Source organism: Macaca nemestrina, chromosome 1, assembly GCF_043159975.1.
Source record: "Macaca nemestrina isolate mMacNem1 chromosome 1, mMacNem.hap1, whole genome shotgun sequence".
Lineage (NCBI taxonomy): Eukaryota > Metazoa > Chordata > Mammalia > Primates > Cercopithecidae > Macaca > Macaca nemestrina.
Window position 1 is genome coordinate 155,018,908 of NC_092125.1, and position 25,682 is coordinate 155,044,589.

A 25,682-nucleotide genomic window follows, 5' to 3' on the forward strand; every position below is an offset into this window, starting at 1 on the left:
TACATAGTCTTACTGCAAGTAAAAAAAAAAAATTAAAAATGGAAAAAAAGTCAAGAACAGGAAATTCATAGAAGTGGTATAAATGACTTACCAATGTATGAAAAGATGCCTCAACTTTATTAGCAATAGAAAATACAAGTAACATAAAGTATGATTTAAACATGATTTAATTTTAGTCTATTAAACTGGTAAAAACAGAAAGATTGCTAAAATACACAGTGGGTGATACCAAGAATCAAGCGTTTTTTCTTAGAAGAGAATGGGAGTACATAATACCTATTTTAGCAGTACATATCGACACTGAAAATGAGCATGTCTAATCTGGTGATTCTGCAAACTTCAAAAATAGATAGAAATATAAGAACATACGTATTGAAATAGCATTATTTGAAAGAGGGAGCTGGACACAGTGGTTCATGCCTATAATCCCAGCACTTTGGGAGGCTGAGGTGGGCAGATCACTTGAGGTTAGGAGTTCAAGATCAGCCTGGCCAACGTGGTGAAACCCCATCTCTACTAAAAATACAAAAAGAAATTAGCTGGGCATGGTGGTGGACACCTGTAATCTCAGCTACTTGGGAGACTGAGGCAGGAGAATCGCTTGAACCCAGGAGATAGAGGTTGCAGTGAGCCAAGATTGCACCACTGCACTCCAGCCTGGGTGACAGAGAGAGACTCCATCTCAAAAAAAAAAAAAAAAAAAAAAAAAAAAAAAAAAAAAAAAAAAAAAAAAAAGAAAGCAAGTAACTGGAAATAAAAACAACTCTCCATCAATACAAAAATTGTTATTTAAATTATGATACATACATTCATGTTATGTAATACTTTTGATATGGTTTGGCTGTGTCCCCACCCAAATCTCATCTTGAATTTTAACTCCCACAGTTTCCATGTGTTCTGAGAGGAACCCAGTAGGAGGGTGATTGAATTATGGAGGCAGGTCTTTCCAAGCTATTCATGAGTGAATGGGTCTCACCAGATCTGATGGTTTTAAAAATGGGAGTTTCCCTGCACAAGCTCTTTCTTTGCCTGTTGCCATCCATGTAAGATGTGACTTGCTCCTCCTTGCCTTCCTCCATGACTGTGAGGCCTCCACAGCCGTGTAGAACTGTAAGTTCATTAAACCTTTTTTTCTTCTCAGTCTCAGGTATGTCTTTATCAGCAGCATGAAAAGGGACTAATACAACTATTTAGCTGTTGAAAAGAATACTTTTATGTACTGACATGGACTATTGAAATAAAAATTTTCAGTACAACAGTATGTCTAGCATGGCCTCACTTTCTAAAACTAAAATTATGTAACTATATACTAGTACAAGATTTCCTCATTTAATATAGAATTTAGCACTACAACAACACAATGCATTTTGTTAATTTGGGGTTTTACAATTCAGGCATTGAAAATAATTCAAATCAAGTTAAATATGAAACACTAAGACTGAGTTTAGATCCTTGTTAAAATTTAAAGTGCACTTCAAATTTAAGATATAGTTCCTTTGGATTTCAGTAATCTGCCTCTTTATTATAAGATAAATATAAAGTGAAATGTTCATGATTTTCTCATAAACTATCTAGATTGTTTACTGAAAATATACTTTAGCAAATATGAGACTAATAACATAAAAACCTTCAAACTACTTTCTCATAATCACATATCTTATCTTCATCATATTGCTTTCAGTTGATATTTATGCAGGGCAGAAAAACAGCTCTGCCAAAAATTCTGTGCAATAACTTTCAGTTGAGGCTTAGAACAGAACATTTGGTTTATATGAACCTACATCTCAAGATTGCTATGATTTAATTTTACCAAGTTTCTGACTTACTTCATATACTGTCATGTTTGAGTTCAAAATGAAGGCACTGTTCCCACTTGGAGAAAAAGAAAAGAAATTTACATTTTTATCTTGTTCTAGTGTGATTATACTTCAAGTTTTCCAATAATTTGATAGAACTCAGTGAATTGCCTTTATATCAAGGTAAATATATGCTATTATAGGGAAATTAAAAGTGCAAAGGCAAAATACGTTTTAGTCATTTTCTTTTATTAGAAAAGCATCCATTTCAGACAATACTGCAACAATGCTCGGTATTGTACAGAAATGTTTCAATTGTCTGAATTTTTAAGAACCAAGATTTCCCTCTTTCTATTATATTGTCCTTTTAGTCATCTAAAACTTCTTTTAGTTCATTTATTCTACCTTATCTTTACAGATTACAAGACCATGTTTGTCAGTACTTACAAAGAGTGAGTCCCAAATGTTTTTATGCCATGATGTTCCTAAATGTTAAACACAACTTTTAAAAATGGCTTCTGTTTAAATGCTATTAGGAAGACAATGAAATCATTAGTGCTGTCTACAAATTAGTTTCTGTTTTCCTCCTAACATATCATAGTATTGCACTTAGCTGTCCCCTGGGAAGTTAGGAAAGCCACATTATTTATGTTAGCTGGAGAAGTGTATGCAAATGAGTGTTGCCTCCAGATGGAAATTCTAACAGCCTGTGTGTGACTCACCATGCTCTGTAGCGTTAGGAACAGCCACATATAATGGTGGCTGTTTTGTCACCTGAGTTCTCTGAGTGATTACGGCAGCAGAGCTCCCCTTCAGAGTGGACAGGAGCCATAAATGAGATATAAACCTTTGTGAGGTTTATGGCGCTGTAATTTGGAGGTTGTTTCTTATTACAGACATATCTAGGCTTTTCTGAATGATATACCTAAACCTGGAGGTTTGGGAAATAATCAGATTTATATCTAAATTATGACTTGCCCACGTAAGTTGAGACACAGGTAAAAGAGTGAAGATATCACAGAAGAGTGGGTAGGGTGGGAGAGAAAAAGGTAGTAATGGAAAACAAGTTGAAATTCTTCCCATCCAGTAGCAGATAAAACGGGAGCTTAGGTTCAAGCATTTCAAGTTTTATATGGCCCTCCTAAAAATAATCACCCTTGAAAAACATTAGTCCAACTTTATTATAAAATTACTTATTTGAAGTTTTAAGCTAGTCAAAGCACTGAAATTACATGAATTGCATACCAAAGCAAACAACAATATATACATATCACTATTTAATCTCTATACAATCCAACAAGTATGAAGAGCACAACATACATTTATTCACACAACAAAGAAAAACACGTTTCATCTACTATTAAAATGTGCCAGTAACAAGTTGAAGTCCAACATTATTTACCAGGTGGTAAAATCTTTGACACCTAGATTAAGAAGTAATAAAAAGTATATCCCCAGCATTTATATTCTGACCCAAAACAGTTATTTAATTTGGAGCAATGATGGTATACAGGTGAAGCTAGCAAGAGTTTTAACAAAAAGTTCACTCTATATTTAACAAGTGCTCTTATTTGGGTTCTAAACTCAGAGTAGGCACGAAACAAAAGCAGATTTCTCAAGTCCAAAAGTGTGCAAAAAAGAAACATTTATCACATAACACAAATACATCTACATAAGTGTGTATTAACTTTCAGGTATTTTTCATTTTAGCTATACAGATAATTAGAAGCAACTTTCTGTCTCTAGGAAAAAAAATTAAGCGCACATTTCTATCACCTAGTTAAACCCATCAGTAAAATGTCTGCTGTTTTGGATACACCCATAGCTAATTGTGAATCAGCATTATCTATCTTTGTATTCATAGTAATAAAAACCTATGTGTGATGATTTTGCTTTTGTCTCATCTTTTTAGAAAAATTCACTAACACTTGTTAAAATCCTGACATGTTTAGGTTATTTGTCCAGAATAATATAATTACCCAGAAATCATGTTTAAATAGTATGTGAAGTTGCTTGGATAATGCCTTACCCAGTTCAAAAGGAAATTCAGTAACTCTGAAGATCAGTTATGAGTTTTGAAATAGAGCTGAAAACACTCAAATCGGTAAATTTATTGAAACTATTTGTACTATTTATTTTACAGTTTATTTCCAGAAACCTGAACAAATATACTTCCACTTTGAACATTTATATGAAAGGTATTGGTAGATATTCCAGTCTATTATACATTATACAGTAAATTGCCAAGCTACATGCAACACATATAATAACAGAAATAAAACTCTGAAATCAGATGTGCACATTGTTGCATTTGTTTTCTTTAATTTTGTTTTACTCAGAAGAAAAAAAACAATGAAAACATATTTTTTTTTAATTTTTTATGTCTACTTCTTGGGTTTAACATCATTTTTAAGACCAATTTGGTTACCCAAACCTATGCTCAGATAACATAGATAACCCTCCTGTGATATGTACACTTCTCTCTCACTCCTCAAAGCCTTACATGCTCATACATTCTCACACATGGTCATGTTGCAAGATCTCCCCAAGTCAGTACACATGGCCAGGGTGACATCATGACAATACAGCAAGAATTCTGCCATTTGTTTAGAAGCCTCAAGGAGAAGGAGCCTGGAGCCCCTAAATGAGAGTTCCTTCTCCATGCCTCTCCCCAGTCAAAATACATGGAAATATTCATGGAAGCATTGTACCTAGCATGATGAGGAAGGATGGAGAATGGTTCCTTATGTCTCTGTTCACAAGATATCAACACTCTTAAGTAACTGTATGAAATAAATTCTCCTCTGAAAGCAAATAAACCATCTGAAAGGTCTTCTGGGCTTTAAGATTTCGTGAAACAAATGAGAGCATTTATGTAATGTAATAACAGTCACTAATTGCAGCAGCTTTTTTAAAAGTATATGCACTATAGAAATACATATCACACACATATTCATTTGTGTATATACATACATACACTCATATATACTACAAAAATCTATAACCATCAGTTTAAATTAAAACTGCACAAAACTTTGCAATTCTGTGTTCATTTTGCACCAAGAGGTTCTTGTCTGTAGTTCAACCTGGCAAGTATTTACCAAGCATCTACTATGTGCTCTATAAATGAGAATAACCTAAATTTGTGTTATTAATTATTTACTGGCCTTAAAATCAGACTATCATGTGCCAATATGTTTGTGTTTCTCTTCTTTAAACTTACTGGAAAAGTATTGCCTTTAAATCTTCAGTGAGGCTATTTGCTTAATTCCTTTTAATTTACTTATGGGAATTTACAAAGAAATCACTAAAAGTTAACATGACTTCCAATGTAAATTACCAATCAAAAGCAGATATTTATGAGCATAATAATTTAAGTCTCATTGAATTACACAGATTTCCTAGAGAATCTGAAATCAGCCTAACAGAGAAGATTAATTTTTAAATGAATCCAAGTTCATGAAAGCAAAGAACTCTTATACAGAAATGCATTTTCCTATTATAAAGCAGGACTACCTACCCTTATTTCTGATAGACCTAGGACAATTTGAATGAGTACTGAAATTCTTTTGGTTGAATTACACAAACAAGCAAAGAAAAAGTCTCAATTATTACTGGAAAATTTGGAGAGAGATTATCTCTTGATCGCCTAGTTAATCGTTATAATAATCCCCAAGTACTTGGCAAATTGCCATTCTTCCTCTCTTAGTACTGGTAGCACAGGCTTTAGAATATGCCATCTTACAAATTTAATGAACCTGCTATCAACAGAATTTTCTGATGTCTGTATGTATATGTGTGTAAAGAAGAAACATACTAGCGGCAGATAGTCTTTGAATATTGTATATTGATTATGTTTCTTTTGTTCTCTGACACAAATAATGGCTCAAAGTAAAGCACCTTTTGCCAATATTATTTGCACCTATCACTGACATGTAGCTTCTGTTTGTTTGCATTATCCATGGTAGAGTTTTGAAACTGCTGTAATTCTAGTTGTCCATCAGTGTGCTGAGATAGAGCCTTTGTTTCTCTAAAAATTATTTATTGCGCAATCATGCGCAAAATTTTCAGAGAAAAAAATGATTATTTGAAAATCGCTAATCTGTGACATCAAAAAACACTTCCAACAACAATCGACCTTCATAATAATAAATGTAAGTAATCCTGTTTGTCAAATATGACAAGAATGGGCCCATTCTAGATAGGATTGCAAGATCAGGCAACCTGTCTGCCAGACCTGGAATATGCAAAGGTTGTTACAATAAACCGTCATGACTTCCGGGTGTCACGACCATGCATGTATTAAGGCTACATAATGACGGGCAAAATCAAAAAATAAGAGTGCTTTATTTTATTGAGCCTAATTTATAAGGATTAGCTACAGAGCAGTGATCTCAAAATAACCATTTCACTATGCAGGCCGCAATAAGATGTTCTCTGGCAAACAGGCCAAATAAAGTCATTAGACCTCAACAGATGATCACTCAAAGCATCAATAAGACAGATAAAGCTCAAAATTGCTTTCAGTGTGACTCCCATGGCATTATTTCATTGTGTCTACCTCCCATTGGCAAAAACAAGTGAAAAATGTACAATTATACTGTTTATTTGACAAATTTCAAAACTTGAATCTGACAAAAGTATTTTCAAACTACATGATGAGGTCTGAATTTTCCAATTAGGCTACAGGTATTTAACTAACTGAAATATTGCCAAACATGTCTTAATTTTGTTCTAGCCCTACACTGACTTACTGTCCTATTAAATTAGGTGCTTGCTGATTTCTCTGCAACTGGTGACTCAGAAATAGCAGCAACCTTTAAGGAATTTTTAATGGAGCTAAGCTCCCAAATATGTAAGCTGATGACATGCACTCCACAGCATCGACTGGCAAACTTGTAGAGATTCTTAAGGACAGCCTTCCGTAGAAGAATATATACCCAAGGATCTAAGATCTGATTCCATGTTGCCATTCGGAGAGCAAAAAGTGTTGTTTCACAGGTTTCCAGAGAATGATTTCCATTTATTCCAATGTTGGCCATTGTCACCTAGAAAAGAAGAAAACAGGGAAATTAGTTGATGCAGCCTTTTTTCAATCCTATAATTTTTTAAAACTTAACTAGCTATGCTGGATGACATTCATTTCACTTTCCACAGAGTGATGCTATTGTGCAAAATACTGATAGAAAGAAATGAATGATAGCAGAAACACTCATGGAGACAATTGAATCATTTGAATTCAAATTGACATTAGAACTACAAAATTGATATTCTATAGAAAGTCAAATATGCATAAACAGAATCACCTAAGGGAGGACAAACATTGATATCAGTAACTGACCTTCTCATACTTCTGAGAATAGTAAATGCAAAGCCAACACACATCTGTTTTATTTCAATGAAGTATTTTTAAATAAATAAATTATAGATAAGCTAACAAATAGTTTTACAAAATGAATTTAGACCATCTGATATTAATTTGTATATGGTATATGACGAATGTTACTTTTAGATTTTCTGCTTGTTAACTACAAGGATACCACTCTCCTCAATTTTATATTTCTTTTTCTACATCTCTTTGCCCTAGCCTTAACTTGGCTAAAACATTTCAGAAAGTATGCAATGGAATTTTCTAAGGACTTTGAGGAAAGGAGTTTCTCTCTACACTACCATTGTGACTTAACAGTACCAATGTATTTCGTGGTTTCATGTGTCCATTTCCTGACCACCCATGATTTTGAAGAGATCATTTCATGGAATCAGTTCTATAAAATTGTCCCAGCTATATGTTAGAACTAAGCAAATCACTGGTCCCAGCTTTGACTTCCAAACAAACAGTTGTGGAACATATAAGGTGACTTTGAAAACATCTTGGATGTACAAACAAATAAGAAATAAATAAACAAAGGGTAAAACTGAAAAGTGAAATTTGGGTCAATTTGCCACCATTAAAAGATGATGTAACAAAGACCAAAACACAAGTAAAAAGAAAATCAAGATCCATTACTAGAAAGAAATGTACATCTTAATTTGACCCAATGATACCAATGGTTGAAGATCTTTATCAAAACCTTCTTTGTCTACACAATAAAGTACAAACTCCTCAGCTAGCTTCTTGATGATGCATCTGAAGTCTACTTCTATATTCTCATCTCCCCTGCAAATTCCCTATGATACAACCACTGTGAAGGTCTCATCTGTCCCAGATGCACCATACCCTTCTGAGCTTTTGTTTGTATAACTCCTTTTGTTTTGAGTTACATGGTGCACACTTTTCTGATTCTCCTCTCTCCCCTATAAACAGCAGTGTAGTCACCAGATATGGAAAGGCATGGAGTCCTCTTCTGAGGGGTCCCAGTGCCCAGGTTTCTCCCCAGAACAGTAGGGCACTGCCCAAGCACTCATTACTCTCTCCCCACCTTTAACGCCCAACCCCAGCCTTGGATAGGGGTTACTCCACAGCCTGACTTGGAAGAAGCACTAATTATTTAGCCACCAATAAATGTGGGGAGAGTATTTCTGTAAAAGAAATATCATTTATCATTGGTATATTAATAATAACAAATACATTCATAATATTGATAATTCAGGGCCACCTAAGTATCCAACAGAAGATAAATTATAGTACTTTCACATAATTGAGATTTAGGCAGACTTCAATGTTTGTGATTCGGTGTTAACTTTTTAAAAAGCAAACTGCCAAACTGTATTGATTATGTGGTTCCATTTTTTAAAAAAACTCAAATATGTAATTTTGTGCACAGATAAAAGCCTAGCATGTATGTCATTGTTTTCACTGGTTAACTCTAGACAGCAGAACTACAGAGACTTTTGATTTCCTCGTTTTGTTTGTCTCAAATTCACTAATTTTCTACATAGATCATGCATTACTTTTATAAATCATGTTTTTTCCTAAGAAATGTGTGGAAATATACTATTTTACTAAAGAATCAAAACTGATGTGGATTATTTGTGTACATCTCTGTGGATGTAAGTAGAGCAGCACTGAAGTTACCACAGAATCTCCGGAAAACTGAAGCCCTGATAAGACTGGCAAGGGACATGAGGGAACCCGGGTCAGAACAAGGATGTCTGCAAGTTGGTTCGACAAAAGCAGTCGGAAGTCGTTTTCTCTGGTCTCTGGCAACAGCCTCCTGACAAGCCTTGAGAACATTATTGTCTGTCTAGCCCACCTGCACTTGTATTCCAGACACTTATGTACAGAGTCTCATCATACACACAGCCTTTCATAGAGTTTCCAAGAGCTACCCAGTACATGGAACTAAAGGAATATGGGTTATTTTCTAAAATATCTTCCTGTGAACCTTGGCACATTACAGTTGTATATCTTTGTTGATGATTAGAGTTCTGAGAAGTAGACAGGACAAAGTATTTGAATATTCTATGAAAAAATTAATTCACCTGATGACTGTAAAACACTGGACACTAACATAAGAGAAATAATGAGGTCAAAGAAGCATGGAGGAAGGAGAGTATATGTTTATTGCCAGGTTGCATAGAACAAAATAGTTGGTAATACAATGGATCTCCATTCATTTGGGCCACCTAAAACAATTCTATCAACTGTTAAGGTCACTAAAGTTAATGAATATGCCACCTACTTTATTCATAGATAATAGAGCCTATGTTTGCTAAGGTTTCATTCTGGATGTTATCCCATCATCTCTCCCCTATGTCTGTACATGTGTTGGCCAGAGTCAGGCTCTGTGGCTGTTTACTATTCAAAGCAATGGTAAATTCAATAATTATGCTTCCATTCCTTTGCATATTTATAAATGTAAATCAATCCAGCAGCAAGTAGTTTTGAGTGTCTACTGTATCTAGGCATTGTGCTAGATGGCACTACCACCAAGACCCAAGTTAATGTGAATAAAACAGAAATGTAACTGAGGGGATTCTGAGAACAGAAGGAAGCAAAATGGGCTCCATTTATTATGCACATAGAGGACTGTCTACATCACCTCTCATGAGAAGACAGAATCACAAATCTTACAGGGTGCAGGAAAATGTTATCTAGTCCAGACTTCTATACAAAGCAGAAATTACTTAGGGATGCCACTAAGTATGTGAGAAGAAAGTCTCAGCACTACTCAGGAAAAAATCTTTTCCATTTGAGCTGTATGAGTTGTAGAATGTTTTCTGTTACCAGGAACTAAAATTTACTCAACATATTTTAATGTTGTTTTCTAGAGCATCATGGGATAATCAGTCCATTTACTAAGTGTCAGCCTTTCACATACCTTAAAATAATACTAGTCTTATATTTCTTCAGCTGCTTTTCATACAAAATGGTTTGCAAACCCCTACCTCTTATACTCTAGTTTCTCAATCTTTCTTTAAGAAAATACACTGGACAGAAATAAACTAACTCTATATATGGTCCAATAACTGCAAAGCTCAATGGAGGATCATTTCCTTTTGGACAAACTATTCCTATCTGTGCCTCCAGGACTACATTAGCTACTTTCTCCCTTGCATATTCCCTTGTGAATTGATCCTAGTTCATAGTATATTACAGAAAATACTCTCTTAATAATTTTACTCAGTGGATATGTAGAGTAAAACAAGCTTCAATTTTCCCTGCTTATTTTTCAAATTATTCAAATACTTAGAAAATATGGATATATAAATATTTGTACATACATATGTGGAGTTACAGTGACATATCTGTGACTTGATATTAATGAATTTAGCAGCTAGGCATGGTGGCACCTGCCTGTAGTCCCAGCTACTCAGGAGGCTGAGGCACGAGAATCACTTGAACCTAAGAGGCAGAGGTTGCAGTGAGCAGAGATCACATCACTGCACTCCAGCCTGGGTAACAGAGTGAGACTCTGTAAACTTCCAATTCTGGAGCCTCAGATGTCACATGTGAGCCAGCACCCACGTATAAGTTGTTTGATCCGCTTTCATGTTGCCTCTCAACCCACACCTTGTTTTTCTGTCCTTTCTCGTTGAGTGTCTTATCACTTTAAAAGCAAACATAGTATTATAGACTCCTAAGTGGTTTTCTAGTCTCTATTTATTTGTTCTTCTTATTTCATTTTGTTTACTCTAGTTACAGAATATTTCACAAATGCCAAAAACATGCCATTTTTCCTGCCCGTCCCTCACTAAAAATTACCTATCTAAATCCTCCTATCCTTCCTGTCCCATCTTCTGCAGAAAACGTTTCTTGATCTCTCTGTAGCTGAGTAATCTCTCATTCTATACAGCCGTTATGTGTGACACCACTTCTTTAACATTGATAAACATAGTATCAGTATAATATGTAGAACATATTGAAATGAGATAATGTCAGTATGTGTATCATAGTCCCTCGTGTCTTGAGGGTAGGAACTATGTCTTTAACTTTCTCAAATCCTTCTCCTCTGCTTTGTACAACATCTTTTAGGAAGAGATTCCTACAGTTGAATTGGGGAAGACAAGAAGAAACAGGCAATTACAAGTACAGGAGTTAGGAGGGTTACACAAAAAGTAGGCCAGGCAACCTCAGGTCAAAAGAGTCAAGTTGGATTTAAAGTTAAAAAAAAAAAAAAATATATATATATATATATATATATATATATATATATATATATATATATAGAAAGAAAACTTAAATGAACTTTTGTTTCAAGGAATTCCTCAGATTCTCTGTAACCTTTAACTTCTAGTCTGCACAGAAGTTTCTATTTACTCAAGATAAGAAATCCTAGTAAAGTTAAAGTGAGTTTTAACTTGTTTAATTGTTATGGTGATAAACCTTACATCTCCCCATAAGCCTTTGCTGTTCTTAAGGAAGGGCCGCAATTGCAGATCACTGGGGCAGGTGAAGAGAAGGAGGCAGGGGTGCAGAGACTCCTACCTGAGCCAGATCCCAGAAGGGTTTGGGAACTGGGAGGGAGGTGGTGGGATTCGAGGTGCTACAACAGGGACATCTCTGTCTTAGACGACTTGTTCTTGTTTAAAGAAACTCTGCCATCCCTGCATCCTCTGCATAATAGGTTGTCAGTTCAATCTTTTTAAATCAAACTCACTGACTAATCAATTAATTTGATTCAACTTTAAAGCTTTGACCCACCTACTGCTGGTCATCAAATATACCTGTCTGTCTCAAACCTCCAGCCACAGGGGTGGTGCAAGAAGACCAGGTCCACCGGCGTGGCTTAGGCACAGCAGGGATCATGGAATTTCTTTACCCCAGTGTGTCTTCAAGGAAGGAAGAAAGGGAAGGAGAAAGTCGTGTTAACACTTTATAAATATGAACCCATTTCATCCTCCTAAAACCCCCCAGAGGTGGTTGCTGTGTTTCTGATATTGCCAAAAAGAAAGCCAAGTCCCAGACACATTAACTTGCCCAAGTTCACACTGCTGGTAAGTGGCAAAGGCAAAATTTCAGCCCAAGTCTATCAGGATTCCAAGTCTGTCTTCCACTACACCATTCCCAGTAATGAGGCCAGTGGTGCTACGTTTTATTTACGAATAAGATGATTTTAAAAACTAACATTTATTACTTAGTATGTTTCAGGCACTATTTTAATATTAACATCTATTGTCTCATTTAATCCTGCTAACACCTCTGAGAGATGAAGCTGAGGTACAGAGTGGTTAACTTGCCCTAGGTCAGGCCTAACAAAAATGTGGTGGAGTCAAGATTTGAATAGTTGGAGATGATGACTAAGGATTTGTGTGTGAGCCTCCGTGGCACTAGGAGAGCTCATTTTTAATTCTTCATGATTCTAGTTCCATCTGCCTATGTCTAGTTGTCTTTCAAGCTGATTCTAGCCCTCTCTCATCCAATATTTCTATGATTATATTTTTACTAGCATCTCTTTAAAAAATTAGGATCTGGTGCTAATAAATATTTTGCTCCAAATCTCCTGTGCCCATAACAACAGATATAACCAATAGGAAAATCAAATGAGTAAACACCACGTAACCAAGGTGTCCTTCAGAAGGATGGACGTCAAAACAATGAATGTGCAGAGGACAGCTATCTGTCCCAGAATGAAAAGGTAATTGTAAAAAAGTATCACCAATAGATTCACTAATAGTGATAGATGGAATAAAACAATGCTCAGTGCCTTTTATCTTCCTTCTTCTTATCTGTCCCATGATGAATGGCATGATTTTCATTTCAGTAGTTCTTTTTCTCTCATTCTTTAGATCAGCAGTCCCCAACCTTTTTGGCACCAGAGATCAGTTTCGTAGAAGACAATTTTTCCTTGGAGGTGGAGATGGTTTTGGGATGAAACTGTTCCACCTCACATCATCAGGCATTAGATTCTCATAAGGAGTGTGCAATCTAAACCCCTCCCATGTGTTCACAATAGGGTTTGTGCTCCTATGAGAATCTAATGCCGCCACTGATCTGACAGGAGGCAGAGCTCAGGTGGTAATGTTTGCTCACCTGCCACTCACCTCCTACTGTGCGGCCCATTTCCTAAAAGGCCTGGGCCTGGGGACTGGAGACCCCTGCTTTAGACTAATATTCAGATGTCCTTTTGGACCTTGTTTTTACTTTTTTAATCCAAGCTTTTGTATTCACCCAAGAGTTATCCTTATTTTATCATTTCTATTCCTTGGCAGCGGTGGAAATTAAAAACTCAGTAGGTAAATTCAAAGTCTTAGAAGAAGAAAACACATCTATGAAATCTTATATTTGTATGTATGCCTTGCTTTGGCACAAAAGGAATTTGAGGCATTTTACTTCATGCTTGTAATATCATCATAAACTCTAGCTCATTCCAGATATGATTACCTACATCAAACATAGAGTTACACTAAGAAAATATCAGTTATGCTCCAAATATTGGTAATAATAGATGCATAAGACATTTTCATCCTAATAAAAAATGTTTATTATGACTGAAGTAATTATTAGCGTCTCATTTATGAATTAAAGAAAAAGCTAGTCCAGTAGTTAGTTGTAATATTGGAGGTACAATGATTCAGGAATAAAAGACTACTTTATTTGACTGCTGGCAACGTTGTTTTAATAGCAAAAGCAGACTGTACCAGTTAGGTGTTTCAGTAAACCATCCCTCCTATAACACATTATGTTTTTTCCAGCAAGAAATTTCCAACTGGCCCATTTAGTTTATTGTTACAGTAGTTTGGAAAGATTTTCCAAAGCATTCTCAAAGTTGTAGTACAATAATTATTTAATGAGAATGTTTTTTCTCATCTATCTACTTATTGAAATATGTATAGGCTTTTTGTGCCTGGGCATCTATCTATTATTGAAATGTGTGTGTTGGTTCGCTGTGCCTCAGCCTCTATCTGCGTATTGAAACTGTGTGTATTAGTTCACGGTCTCAGCATCCAACTACTTATTGAAATGTATGTGTTGGTCTTCTGTGCCTTGGCATCTACTTATTTATTGAAGGTTGTGTGTGTTGCTTACTGTGCCTGGACATCTAACTATGTATAAAATGCATTTGTTGCTTCACTGTTTGGGGATCTAGCTCTTTACTGAAATGTATATGCTTGTTCCCTGTGCCTCGGTATCTACCTATTTTATTTGATGGAAATTTTTAATGAGAAGAGTGTCCTTTCAAAAATAAAAGATACCCATACATTTTAGAGAAAATCAGTCTTTGAAAAAGCCAATCTAAACCTGTAGACCAAATGCAAAGATACCAGAAGACCAACAAATTAAGGCACATGGAACACACAGAAAAGAGTTGAGCCAGAATTAATAAAAAATGTCTATTTAACCCTAAAGCATAATATGAGTCTAGTTAAAGATAAAATCCATATATACTTCTGGTCAGCACAAAAGAGTCAGCCCTTCCTGATAATCCAGTCAATTTCATTAAAATTAGTTCAGTGTAATGCTGGTACTTGAGTCAATCTGGTTGTTTGGTCACGAGGATAAGACAACTTGAGTGTTGTGCTTTTTTTTTTTTTCTTTTTTTTTTTTTGGTTAACTTTCTGAACTTACTTCTCTGGAGTTACACTTTTAATTTTTCTTCAGCATACCAAAGCAGCAAATTGAAATTCATCTTTCTTCATTATAAGTCAATGTATACCCAAGCATTCTCTAGGTAATAGCCTATGGCTTAAATCTCTGATCATACTCTCTCCCATGTAATTTTCAGCTCTTTGAATATATTTCCTATCTCATGGCCTAAAATATTAGCCACAAAGTTCAGTGCCAATCTCTCTCCTCTACAAAACAATCTGGTGTAATGGTTATACCCCACATAATTTTCTCCTGACAATTTTCGGTGTATTACTCACCCTTCAACTGTTTCGGAAGCATATGCCATGACTCCATTAAATCGTCAACTCCATCAAGAAAAAGATTTTGTCTTCTGGACACCCTTATTCCCAGTGCCATGCTCAATACTTGGTACATACTGGCATTCAGTAAATATCAAGTGAAGGAATTAATTAATGAGAAGAAATGTTAGAACCCATGGAGGTCACAAACCATGACTCTTCTTTTCCTATGTGTTGGGCACATAGTGCGTGTCTATTTGTTAACTGGCATACAACCTTCTCTGTAATGCACAAAACTATACCAATTGCTTCAGCAGCCTCATCATCATCATAAATGAATAACCAACTTTCATCAAGTTCCTGATACTGTTATGTTCAACATGCAATAGAAGACAGATTTAATGTGTTGTAAGATTTGGGGAGAGAGGGAGTCATTTTTTCTCTTTCTTTTTTTTAGCATAAGTATGTCACTAATGTATCTCATTGACATAATTTGGGTGATACAATTACAATTACATTTTTATACTTCATTAATCATTACTTCCCTAAGATCTCAGAAGGCAGTTGTTTACTGGTATATTTGCATAATACTGATAATCAAAAAAGTGCAGTAAGTCCTTTTGTTTAAGATACAGTCAAGAGAGGCCATCAATCATTGTCTAAAATTCAAACAATTTTACTACTATATGAAAACTGGCTGTCTTTATGCCATTTAAACTTTTAAATGAAGATTTACATTACTTTTTTAAATCACAAAAATCCAACTTTTAAATAAAAATAAATGTCACAATGCAGTATACAGCCATAGGCTGAGCTGACGTTCTTTCTGAAAAAAAGTACCAATCTCCAGATTTCTGACTAACGATCTTTTAAGAAGCATTTTCTCTTACCTAAAAATTCATAGTCGGTAGTACATATTATATTTGCTGCCATTGTAACTGAAGTCTATGTCTTGTGGTAATGTATACAAATAAACCTTGAGAATTTATCAAAGTAGTCCACTACAGAGAAAATTTCAGCCTGCTGACTATCATCTGTCCTTAACAAAGCTACAAGGCCCTTCAAGTATGCCTTCTATAAAACAGATTGTATCCTCCATTTATTTTATGGAGAAGTCACAGTTAATTCTACAATCAGCACAGTTGTGTTCTATCCCTTTTAATGAGTGACTGTAGCCCATCTTTGAAATGGCTCCTTGACTCACTGTTGGGCCCAAACCTTTGCTTCATCAAGGCACCTCATTCACAATACAGGTCAGAGTCTGTCTTGAGTATTTCCTTGTCATGCTACTGACTGAGGATTGCTTACTGTCTCATTTGTCACTTGCCAAACAATGATATACATGGTGACCTTATTCTTTTTATTTGTTCATTCTTCAGAGCTATATTATAAAGAGCATACAAAAATGTTATTGTCTTGGCTTCATTCCAATAAAATCACTGGTGTTCTCGTCCTGCCCTCCATGTTCAGGAAGATCTAGGAGAAAATGTGAGGAGCCCTGGATGTCTGTGGCTATGGTGTTAAAACTGCATAGGTCCTCTCTACTCTGCCAATTTATACCTCACATTTCAACCATTCCCTGCTGATGAATGACACCAAACATACAGCAAAAGAGCACTAGAAAATGCTTAGCAGGATCCAGTGATCTCATTTAACACTATCTCTAGAAATGCATCAAATCTCAGCTCTCAGTGTGTTGAACTTGATGCCACAGCAATCCCATACTCCACAGCCTCTCATAAAGAAAGCATTAATTATCTTCAATTTTCTGCTGCTGAATAGGAGACCACTTTAAAATAAAGATCTAGCAATAATTTTTTAGTCCCAGTGAATAACATAAATTGTGTATAATTCTTGCAGTGTTGGGCAGGACCTTTCTTTCACTTGTTTGTTTTTGTTTTTAAAGGCATGCTGTAAATCTAGTACAAACAAGTCTCAGCAATCAACCAAAATCAACTGTTTCCTTGGTATGATCATTACGTGAAGAATTATTAATATAAGAATATGCTAATTCCAGAAGACTACTTCCAATTGGAACAGTTTCTAAGATTTTAAAACAAACAAAACATTCTGATACTACTTTTAGGTCTTCCTGTGTAATAGAGTTTGACTAGTCATTGTCCCTGGTTCCTGGAAGGGAATCTCTAAGCCCTTGGAATTTCCTTAACAATAAGAGTGTCTTTATTAGTTCTGGTGGACACCTTGGACCATGTCTCAATTTCTGTTAATGAGGTGACTCATTGTGGAACCCTAAAGAATTTCAGGATGGGGACTGGCCATACTTGAAAGACCAACCATGTGATTAGAGGGTCAGGGCTTTGAACCACATAATATCAGCCTGACCTTCTAGAGACTGAGTTCAGTCACATGATCAATTATTCAATCAATTATGTCTACAGACTGAAACCTAATTAAAAACCCTGGATACCCACAATTCAAATGATCTTCCCTGGTTGATGATACCCATTAATACAGTAGGAGGTGTATTAATCCTAAGGGCATGGAAGCTCAATGTCTGGGACCCTCCCAGACCTTGCCATGGGGGTCTCTACTTTTGACTGGTCCTAATTTGTATCCTCTATAATAAAATTGTAAGTATAGTACTTTTCTGAGTTCTACAAGTCGTTCTAGTAAATCATCAAATGCAAGAGGATAGTGGGAAAACTGAATTTGTAGCCAGTTTGTCAGAAGTGCAGGTGGTTGGGAATCTCCCAGGCTTGCAGATGGTGTCTGAAGTCAGGGCAGTGTTGTGGGGGACTCGGCTGTATATCTATGAAATTTGAACTAAGTCCATGTAGTTAGTGTCAGAATTGCACTGCTGGTTCCTTGTTACATCTTTGAGCATGGCAGTATGACAGAGGTTAAGTAAGGCTGGAAGTATTACAATAGTCTTGGGCTGCTTCAGTTTAGGCTTCCTGATACTCATCTGGCATGTTGGAATTGGGGATGGGGTAACAATTTTCATACCATTAAGAAGCAGTTGGAGGATTTATGTGAACTTTAATTAAGCCAAGGTGGTTATCTTAGGTCAAATACATTAACAGTAAAAAAAAAAAAAAAAAAAAAAAAAAAAAAAAATCTTGCATTTGTCCAAAGTGTAGAGCTTTAGATGAAGTTATTCCACATTTCCCTCTGATTGGTATAAGACAAATATTTTATTAGAGAAAGATATAAAAGGTTAGAACTGGAAAGAATATAAAAATTGTGTAGTCTAATTTGTTCATTTCACAGAAGAAAAAATAACCAAGGCAAGAGGGATCAGTGATTTGCCCAAGATAATAGCCATTTAGTATCAGAGGTGGGACTACATCAGATCTATAACATCTAAAATTACACTGTGATTCTCAAGCTCCTTTAGTTAGGACATTGTTCACTAGCTAAGGTAGATAAATTCTCATCAGGTTGTATTGCCAGTGAGAAAGAAAGCATGCAGGATGTAATTAAATGTCTTGCCTTTCTTTTACTGGTAATTCAAATAGAACTTTTTTTTTTTTTTTTTTTTTTTTTTTTTTGAGACGGAGTCTTGCTCTGTCGCCCAGGCTGGGGTGCAGTGGCCGGATCTCAGCTCACTGCAAGCTCCACCTCCTGGGTTTACGCCATTCTCCTGCCTCAGCCTCCTGAGTAGCTGGGACTACAGGCGCCCGCCACCTCGCCCGGCTAGTTTTTTGTATTTTTTAGTAGAGACGGGGTTTCACCGGGTTAGCCAGGATGGTCTCGATCTCCTGACCTCGTGATCCACCCGTCTCGGCCTCCCAAAGTGCTGGGATTACAGGCTTGAGCCACCGCGCCCGGCCCAAATAGAACTTTTAATGTCTTTTTAACTTTTTTGCTGACTTACATAACTGAACAGTTGGCCTATGCAAATATTCATTCCAGAAGCATTTATAAGGCATCTATTATAAATCAAATCTAGACATTTGGTTCTGAAGTCACTTCAAGAACTAATAAAAGTCCAGTAATCCTCTAGATAACATGTATTTATCCTCTTCCTCATTTTGTTGATACCAAATGGATTACTCTTGCTCCAGTGCATTGTGAAGCCAACCAACTCATCAAGCCCTATGTGTGTGCAGTTGTTGAGTATGGTGTGGAAGGGATGGGGGTTTAAAGAGGAAGGATGCATACAGGGATGGAGACAGGTTCACACCCTTGAACAAGTGCCCTCATCATGTGATGTCATTCTTTTCTAGTAAACTAATAGATATACTCAATAGGAGCAACTACACCAGCTGCCCAAAAGGCAACATTAAGATTAAGCAATCCACACATTGTTGTATTATGTAAGTTGCACTAGATCTTTGTATTCCAAAGGAGTTGCTGAAATTTCACTTTTTTATTTTCAGAAATCTGATACTGAGATATTAGCTGGATTAGATGCTAGGCATATAGTTCCCAAAAGGTAGGAGTGTATCATTCAACATTTAAATTAAGTAATCACCAGAGTACTTGAAAAACCCTTTGGGTCTCTTCTTTAAACAATGAAATGCAGACAGACCCCACCTAACAAACTTTTAAAACATCACTCATTTATAAGTTATCATTTAAGCCACAGAATATGGTTCACCATAATAATGTGGCATCTCTTTATTATATAAGCTAGTTTAAAATATTGTGCCATGTATAAAAATTAAATAAAATTCTGTTGCAGTGTTAGTAATCCTTACCAAAACCTTTGTCGTATCTGAGAGCTACGTGTAGATCCTATCCACCCTACCTGTTCCAGACTCCCTATTTCCTGGTTAGTCCAAAAGTATTTATACATGTTTTTCACATTCTCCTTTCCCACAAAACTTATTCTTCAACTCAGACTTCTTTTCATGACCACTTCCCCCATGAGTTTTGACTTGAATTATTTCTCCTTTTTCTTCCACTGTCTCAAGGTACTGACTACCTATGACTCAGTCTCTAAAGATAATATTCTACAATATAAAAAGGGTCATTAAAAGTAAATGATATTTCTGGGACTAAGAGGAAGGAAATGTGCAGATTAGGTCAATCTTTCTATAGGGCAATTTGAGCAATTTGGAAAAATATATCACAAGCCTTTGTAAGCCAGTTCTCCTTAAATCAATTCCATGTCTATGAATTTATTCTAAGGAATCAAATAAAAATAGTGTACAACAACCTACAAGTTGTTCATCTCAGTGTAGTTTATAAAATGAAAAAATATATAAGCAATCTCCAACAAGCAGAGATTTCTAAAAAGAGATTACAGTACACCTACACAACGAAATACTTTGCAGCCATTAAAATGATGTCACCTAGGAATGCTTGAATATAAGGGAAAATAATTATAATGTAGTTAAGAAAATAAAGAAGATTACAAAGTAATAGTGTTTTAGTTTGGTTAACATAGTAATAATTACATAGATAAAACTTACTGCATAATTCCTATGTACTTTCTGAGATAGGTGCTACTAATATTCCCATTTCAATGATAAGGAAAAGGAGACAAAAGGAATTTAATTAACCTGAGTAAGGCCAAACAGATAGTAAAGATAAATTGGGTTCACAAAGTCAAACCGATTTTTTTAGAAAAAGTAGATTTGCAGGGGTGTCCATGGGAGAGAATAGTCACGGGTTCTTAGTTTCTGTTTCTTGTTGGGCCAGTAAAGCCCCTTCCTCATCCCCCTTTTCTGCTTATCACTAGAGACAGAAGCTAAAAACTATGGCTTCAGGCTGCTAAAAGCCTAAAACAAAACAAAATAGAACAACAATAACAAAATAAGTCTGGTTGGGCAAGCTTGATAAAGCCTCTCTAATACATGTGTATATGCTTTGAGAAAGGAGTAGAAGAATATGAACAAAAATACAACAGTACATAACAAAAGTTGGGTATGTGCTTGTGTTAGGCAGAATTTCAAAAATGACCCCCTTAATATGCCCAACCTAGTCTCTGGAACCTGTGAATATAATGAGATATGATCCCCATGATTGTGTTATATTATATGGCATGGCCGACCTTAAGATAGTGAGTAAGTGGGCCTAATTTAATCACATGAGTCCCTTTAAAGGCAGAGAACTTTCTCTAGCTGGTAGTAAGAGAAGCCAGAGAGATTCCCAGTGGGAGAAGAATTCCTTGCATATTTTCTGGTTTGTGCATAGAGGGGCCACAGAAGAAAGAATGCAAGCTGCCTCTAGGAGCAGAAGACAGCCCCAACCTGAGGGCCAGCCAGGAAACAAGGACCTCAGATCTACAGTCACAAGGAAATGGATTCTGCCTGAATGAACTCTGAAAATGATTCTTCCCCCAAGCCTCCAGGTAACAGCCCAACACTGCTCCTACCTTCATCTCAGACACTTGTTGAGACCCTGAGCAGAGAACTCAGTTGAATGCACCCAGACTTCTGACCTACAGAACTGTGAGATAAGATGAGCACTGTTTCACGCTGCCAAGTTATAGGACTCTGTTATGCAGTGATAGAAAACTAATACAGTACTTATGAGTGATTTAAAGTTAGGAAACAGTGAAATTTCTATTCAGTAGATCAAAAACCTACAACAGCCGTTACACTTAATGGAGAAAGTCTAGATGCACTTTAAAATCTGGAACAAGACAAGGGTGCCCACTATTACTACTACTGTTTAACATAGTATCGACAATGCTATAAGAAATAAAAAATGAAGTATAAGAATCAGGAGAAAAGAGATAAACTTCTGTTACCTAAAAAAATGATTAGACTCAATAAACAATTGAAACCAATGAGTTCAACCTGTTGCTGAATATACAACCAACTTAGAAAACTCAAAATCACTTCTCTACGCTAACAATACCAACTATAGAATAAAATAAAACAATTATTTCTGTATTTTTCAAATTTTATATAATGAACACATATAACTTTGTTAGTAAGTACATGCCCTATCAATGGTCATTGTCAAAATATTTAGAACATTGTTATCGATCAATCAGAATGGCACAGGCAATAATCAAGTAGTTCAGCCATATATGTATGTACCAGATGAATAACAGCATCATTTCTTATAATTGTCAAGTGATTATTATATTTCTTTTTTTGAAATCACTGGGAAGGGCAAACTTTAGCTACCCACTTTTGCCAAGGAGAATTTCTCTCAATAATTGTTTTCCCCATAGTCGGGGGAAAAGGTAAGTAATTCCTCTGGAGTGTAATTAAAGCAACAAGGCAAGGTGGCTTACTTAAAAGGTTGCAGTGAGCAAAAATCACAGCTGGTACAGAAGGGAGTGGAGTGTCTACAGAGCTGGGGAATGGGAAATTAAGAGAGAGGAGCCAGCCTGGCGGCCGCATGTGACAGTACTATCCTACCTGAGCAGATAAGATTAAAAAGTGTAGCTCAGATTTCCTCCCCTACATGAACTCAGAGTTGTTGCAAGCATGTGAATGCTGGGGGCCTTGCCATTACTTGCCTTCAAATTATGAAATGACAAGGTTATAAGTCCCTCATGGAACTAATTCTCACACTCCAAGTAACAAAAAAACAGCAATTAAAACATATCTACCTACCTAACAAGTACTTGACAAAGTCCACCACAGTGGTAGGTGAATTTTAACATAAAAAACAGCTTACTAGATCAAATTATTTTGACTTTATAACACATTCAAGATAAGCAATGGAGACATTCTCTGTATACTTTAACCATGATCGATCCCAAACCGATGGCAAATCATCACCAAATTACACTAATGACTCACTCACATAACTAAGAAAGCTCTAAGTCATCCAAAGAGTAGATCTGAAAATGACCACCAAAGACTGTCCTGCTCTTAGGAGATTGTCAGCAAAAGCTCCGGAAATTTCTTTATTGCACTGCTGTAAAACTTTAGCTCCAATTCCACAATTCTCTTTCCAGTATATAAATTCTCTTATTTTTTCCATTAAGCTACCAAGTTTTGTGGTATTATTTCCAATGCCAGAAAGCCAAACCCATTCTCTGTGGTTATATGGAAGATATTGTATTCTTAAGAGGTTTTACAAATAATACCACAAAAATGGCCTCACTTAAAGGAACAGGACTTTTTAAAGAAATAAGAGGAGATAAATATATACAACCAACAAGTATATATTTATATTCGGTTAAGTTGTTTCAAAAAGAAGATGGGCTGAACTAACTAAGATTTCTCTGGTTGTTTAACCAGTGAAAGACACAAGATCCAAAACCCCCTAACTCAGAATGGCATAAGCCCAAAATCCCAAAAGGTAATGGTGTCTGGTTGGCATCTTGGAGGAGAATTGACCTTATTAAACACATTCATATTAGGAAGCACAGCATGAAAAGAAAGGAAGTGGTATAAACCTGAAATGACATTTACTACAAGTTTATGGAAAAGAAATCACTGTGAAGAAAAGATGAGATAATTTAACCCATGGAAAAAAGAAAAAAGGAAATTTATAAATCAACAAGTCAAAAGAGAAGAGTTGCAATTTTAGAAGAGAATCCATTCTCATAATTGGTAGGTAAGAACCTACTCCACTAAGCCCAGGGACCACCAGACACCACAATGTATATGAACTCAGGAGGCCTTTGGTCCAGAATTCTTTCAGTTGCTTGGCACAGATTAAACATAAATGAAGTTTCTTAGCAAAGCTGTTCCTTGGAAGGCCAAGGGCACTTGTTCACAGGATTCTTTTGTAACAAAACTGGTTCAGTTCATGCCTCCCCAAATAAACTACAAATTCCTTTGAGGTTAGTATCCCATTTTAGTCATGTTTATATACCCTGTAGCACATGTGCACAGGCCCGTGGTAGCCACTCATTGAACATTTTCATATGTTACTACTGAGTTTTACTAGCGTACCAAATGGAATCATGGCCATAACAGTAACAATAACAATCACACAGCACCTTTCACTGGATGCTTACCAGATATCATGTGAAAACTGTTACCTGACTAAATCAGTGATAGAATAAAAAATATCATCTATATTTTACAGAGGTTATTATCTATTATCTAATATCTATATTTTACTGAAGCTCACAAATATCCTTAATAATTTGCCAAAGACACGTGGCTACTATGTTCAAACTCAGGTAGTGAGAAATTTCTGCACGCTACAATAGGCTATATGAACTTATTTAATTAGAAGGAGAGGTTCAAATATAGACTTGGGAGACAAGCTTTTCACTCTCAGAGATGGTTTCAGTGTAGTCACATATTGTGGAGTAGCCATGATGAAGATGCTTATTGATAGAGACAAAAATCAAGATAGCTTTGCATATAGTAAGTGCCTTATAAATATTTGATAGGTGATTTCAGAGCCAAATTAGGAAACCTAAACAGTTTCCCAAGTCAAGGAATTCTATTCAACTGGGAATGAATACTGATCCTTTTTCCCAGTGACAGAAGCTGAAGAGTAGTTAAGCACCTTGACTCAGACAAGTCAGAATTCACTGAGGCTAGCTACGGTAGGGCTGTCTCTTTTGCTCCCCAAAAAGATTCGCTTCTGCAGGGTACTCAATTTTTAAAATATTTTAAGGCCTTATGGAAAAGCGCTGCAAAATAAAATGATAACCCCTGCTCATGTTTTACACATTTGAAATAATGGGAGATGTGATATTAAAATCAATCGTGAAAAAAATGTTTTTTTTAATTCCAGAATGAAACCCTAACTGAATCCCAAATAAGGGTGTCTAAATTCCTGGTTCATTGTCCATCTAACACGGAATACATGCTCTGCTATAAATGCATGTGTGTGTGTGTCTTTCATACTGCAATTACAAATGCTGTAGTGTTGGAACCTTTCTCTTTTGTATTAAAATAATTATTAGGACACTTCAAAACTGATTTCTCTAGGGTCAAAAAAATAGAACAATTTGTAGCTAAAACATGGAGCTGCCTAATTTTTTGTGTGTGTACAAAGCTGTGCAAAACCAAAGCCAAAAAGAAATAATAAAAGAGTAATAAAAAGAGTCAAATAACTCCACCTCAAAAAAAGAAAAATGTAGATACATAACTTTATATTCTCAGCCAAATGAACGTCTATCAAAATGTTCTTTGCTAAACTAACAGAGAAGTTATATTGAGATTATTAACCAAGTGGAATAGATAAGATATATCTGAATGTTTCCATTGAAATTTTTCCACAAAACATAATTGTGTTTTAAGCCATAAGGAAAATTATTTTGAAAGTATTTTCTTTTTTTAATTTATTTTATTTTAAGTTCTGGCATACATGTGCAGAATGTGCAGGTTTGTTAGGTAGGTGTACATGTGTCACGGTGGTTGCCTGCACCTATCAACCCATCATCTAGGTTGAAAGCATTTTCTTTGTTATTTACAAACTAATCTTGGCATAATAGTAATTTATTATTTGTCTTACTTCCTAATACAAATTCCAGAAAAGCAATCACTTATTACTCATGCATTAAATGAAATTTCTAACAAAAAATTTTTCCAAAATAAAACTTTCTGCTATATCCTGCTCCATTATAATCCATTCTCTACAAAGCAGCCAAAATGATCTTTTTAAATCATGCATTAGATCATACCTTTCCCTTGTTAAAAACCCTTCCAATGGCTTCCAAAAAATTTTTAATTGAAACTCACCATAGCTTCCAAAGTCCTAGACAATCTGACTCCTACCTTCTTCTGTGTCCTCAAATTCTACCACTTTCATCTATACTCCCCTTGCTCCAGTGAATGACCTTTGCTTTGTTCCTCATTACAAGAAGTTCAT

General features: G+C 35.8%; 1 protein-coding gene across 1 annotated transcript in view; it reads right to left on the reverse strand.

Annotated features, from left to right (window-relative positions):
- Nucleotides 1–3,452: 3,452 nt before the first annotated feature.
- Nucleotides 3,453–25,682, reverse strand: part of LOC105482694 (prostaglandin F receptor) — a 49,079-nt gene continuing 26,849 nt past the window's right edge. Inside the window, exon 3 of the mRNA XM_011742945.3 lies at nt 3,453–6,844. Coding sequence (XP_011741247.2) covers nt 6,563–6,844 — 282 coding nt within the window. The 3' untranslated portion in view covers nt 3,453–6,562. The remainder of the gene's footprint in view (nt 6,845–25,682) is intronic.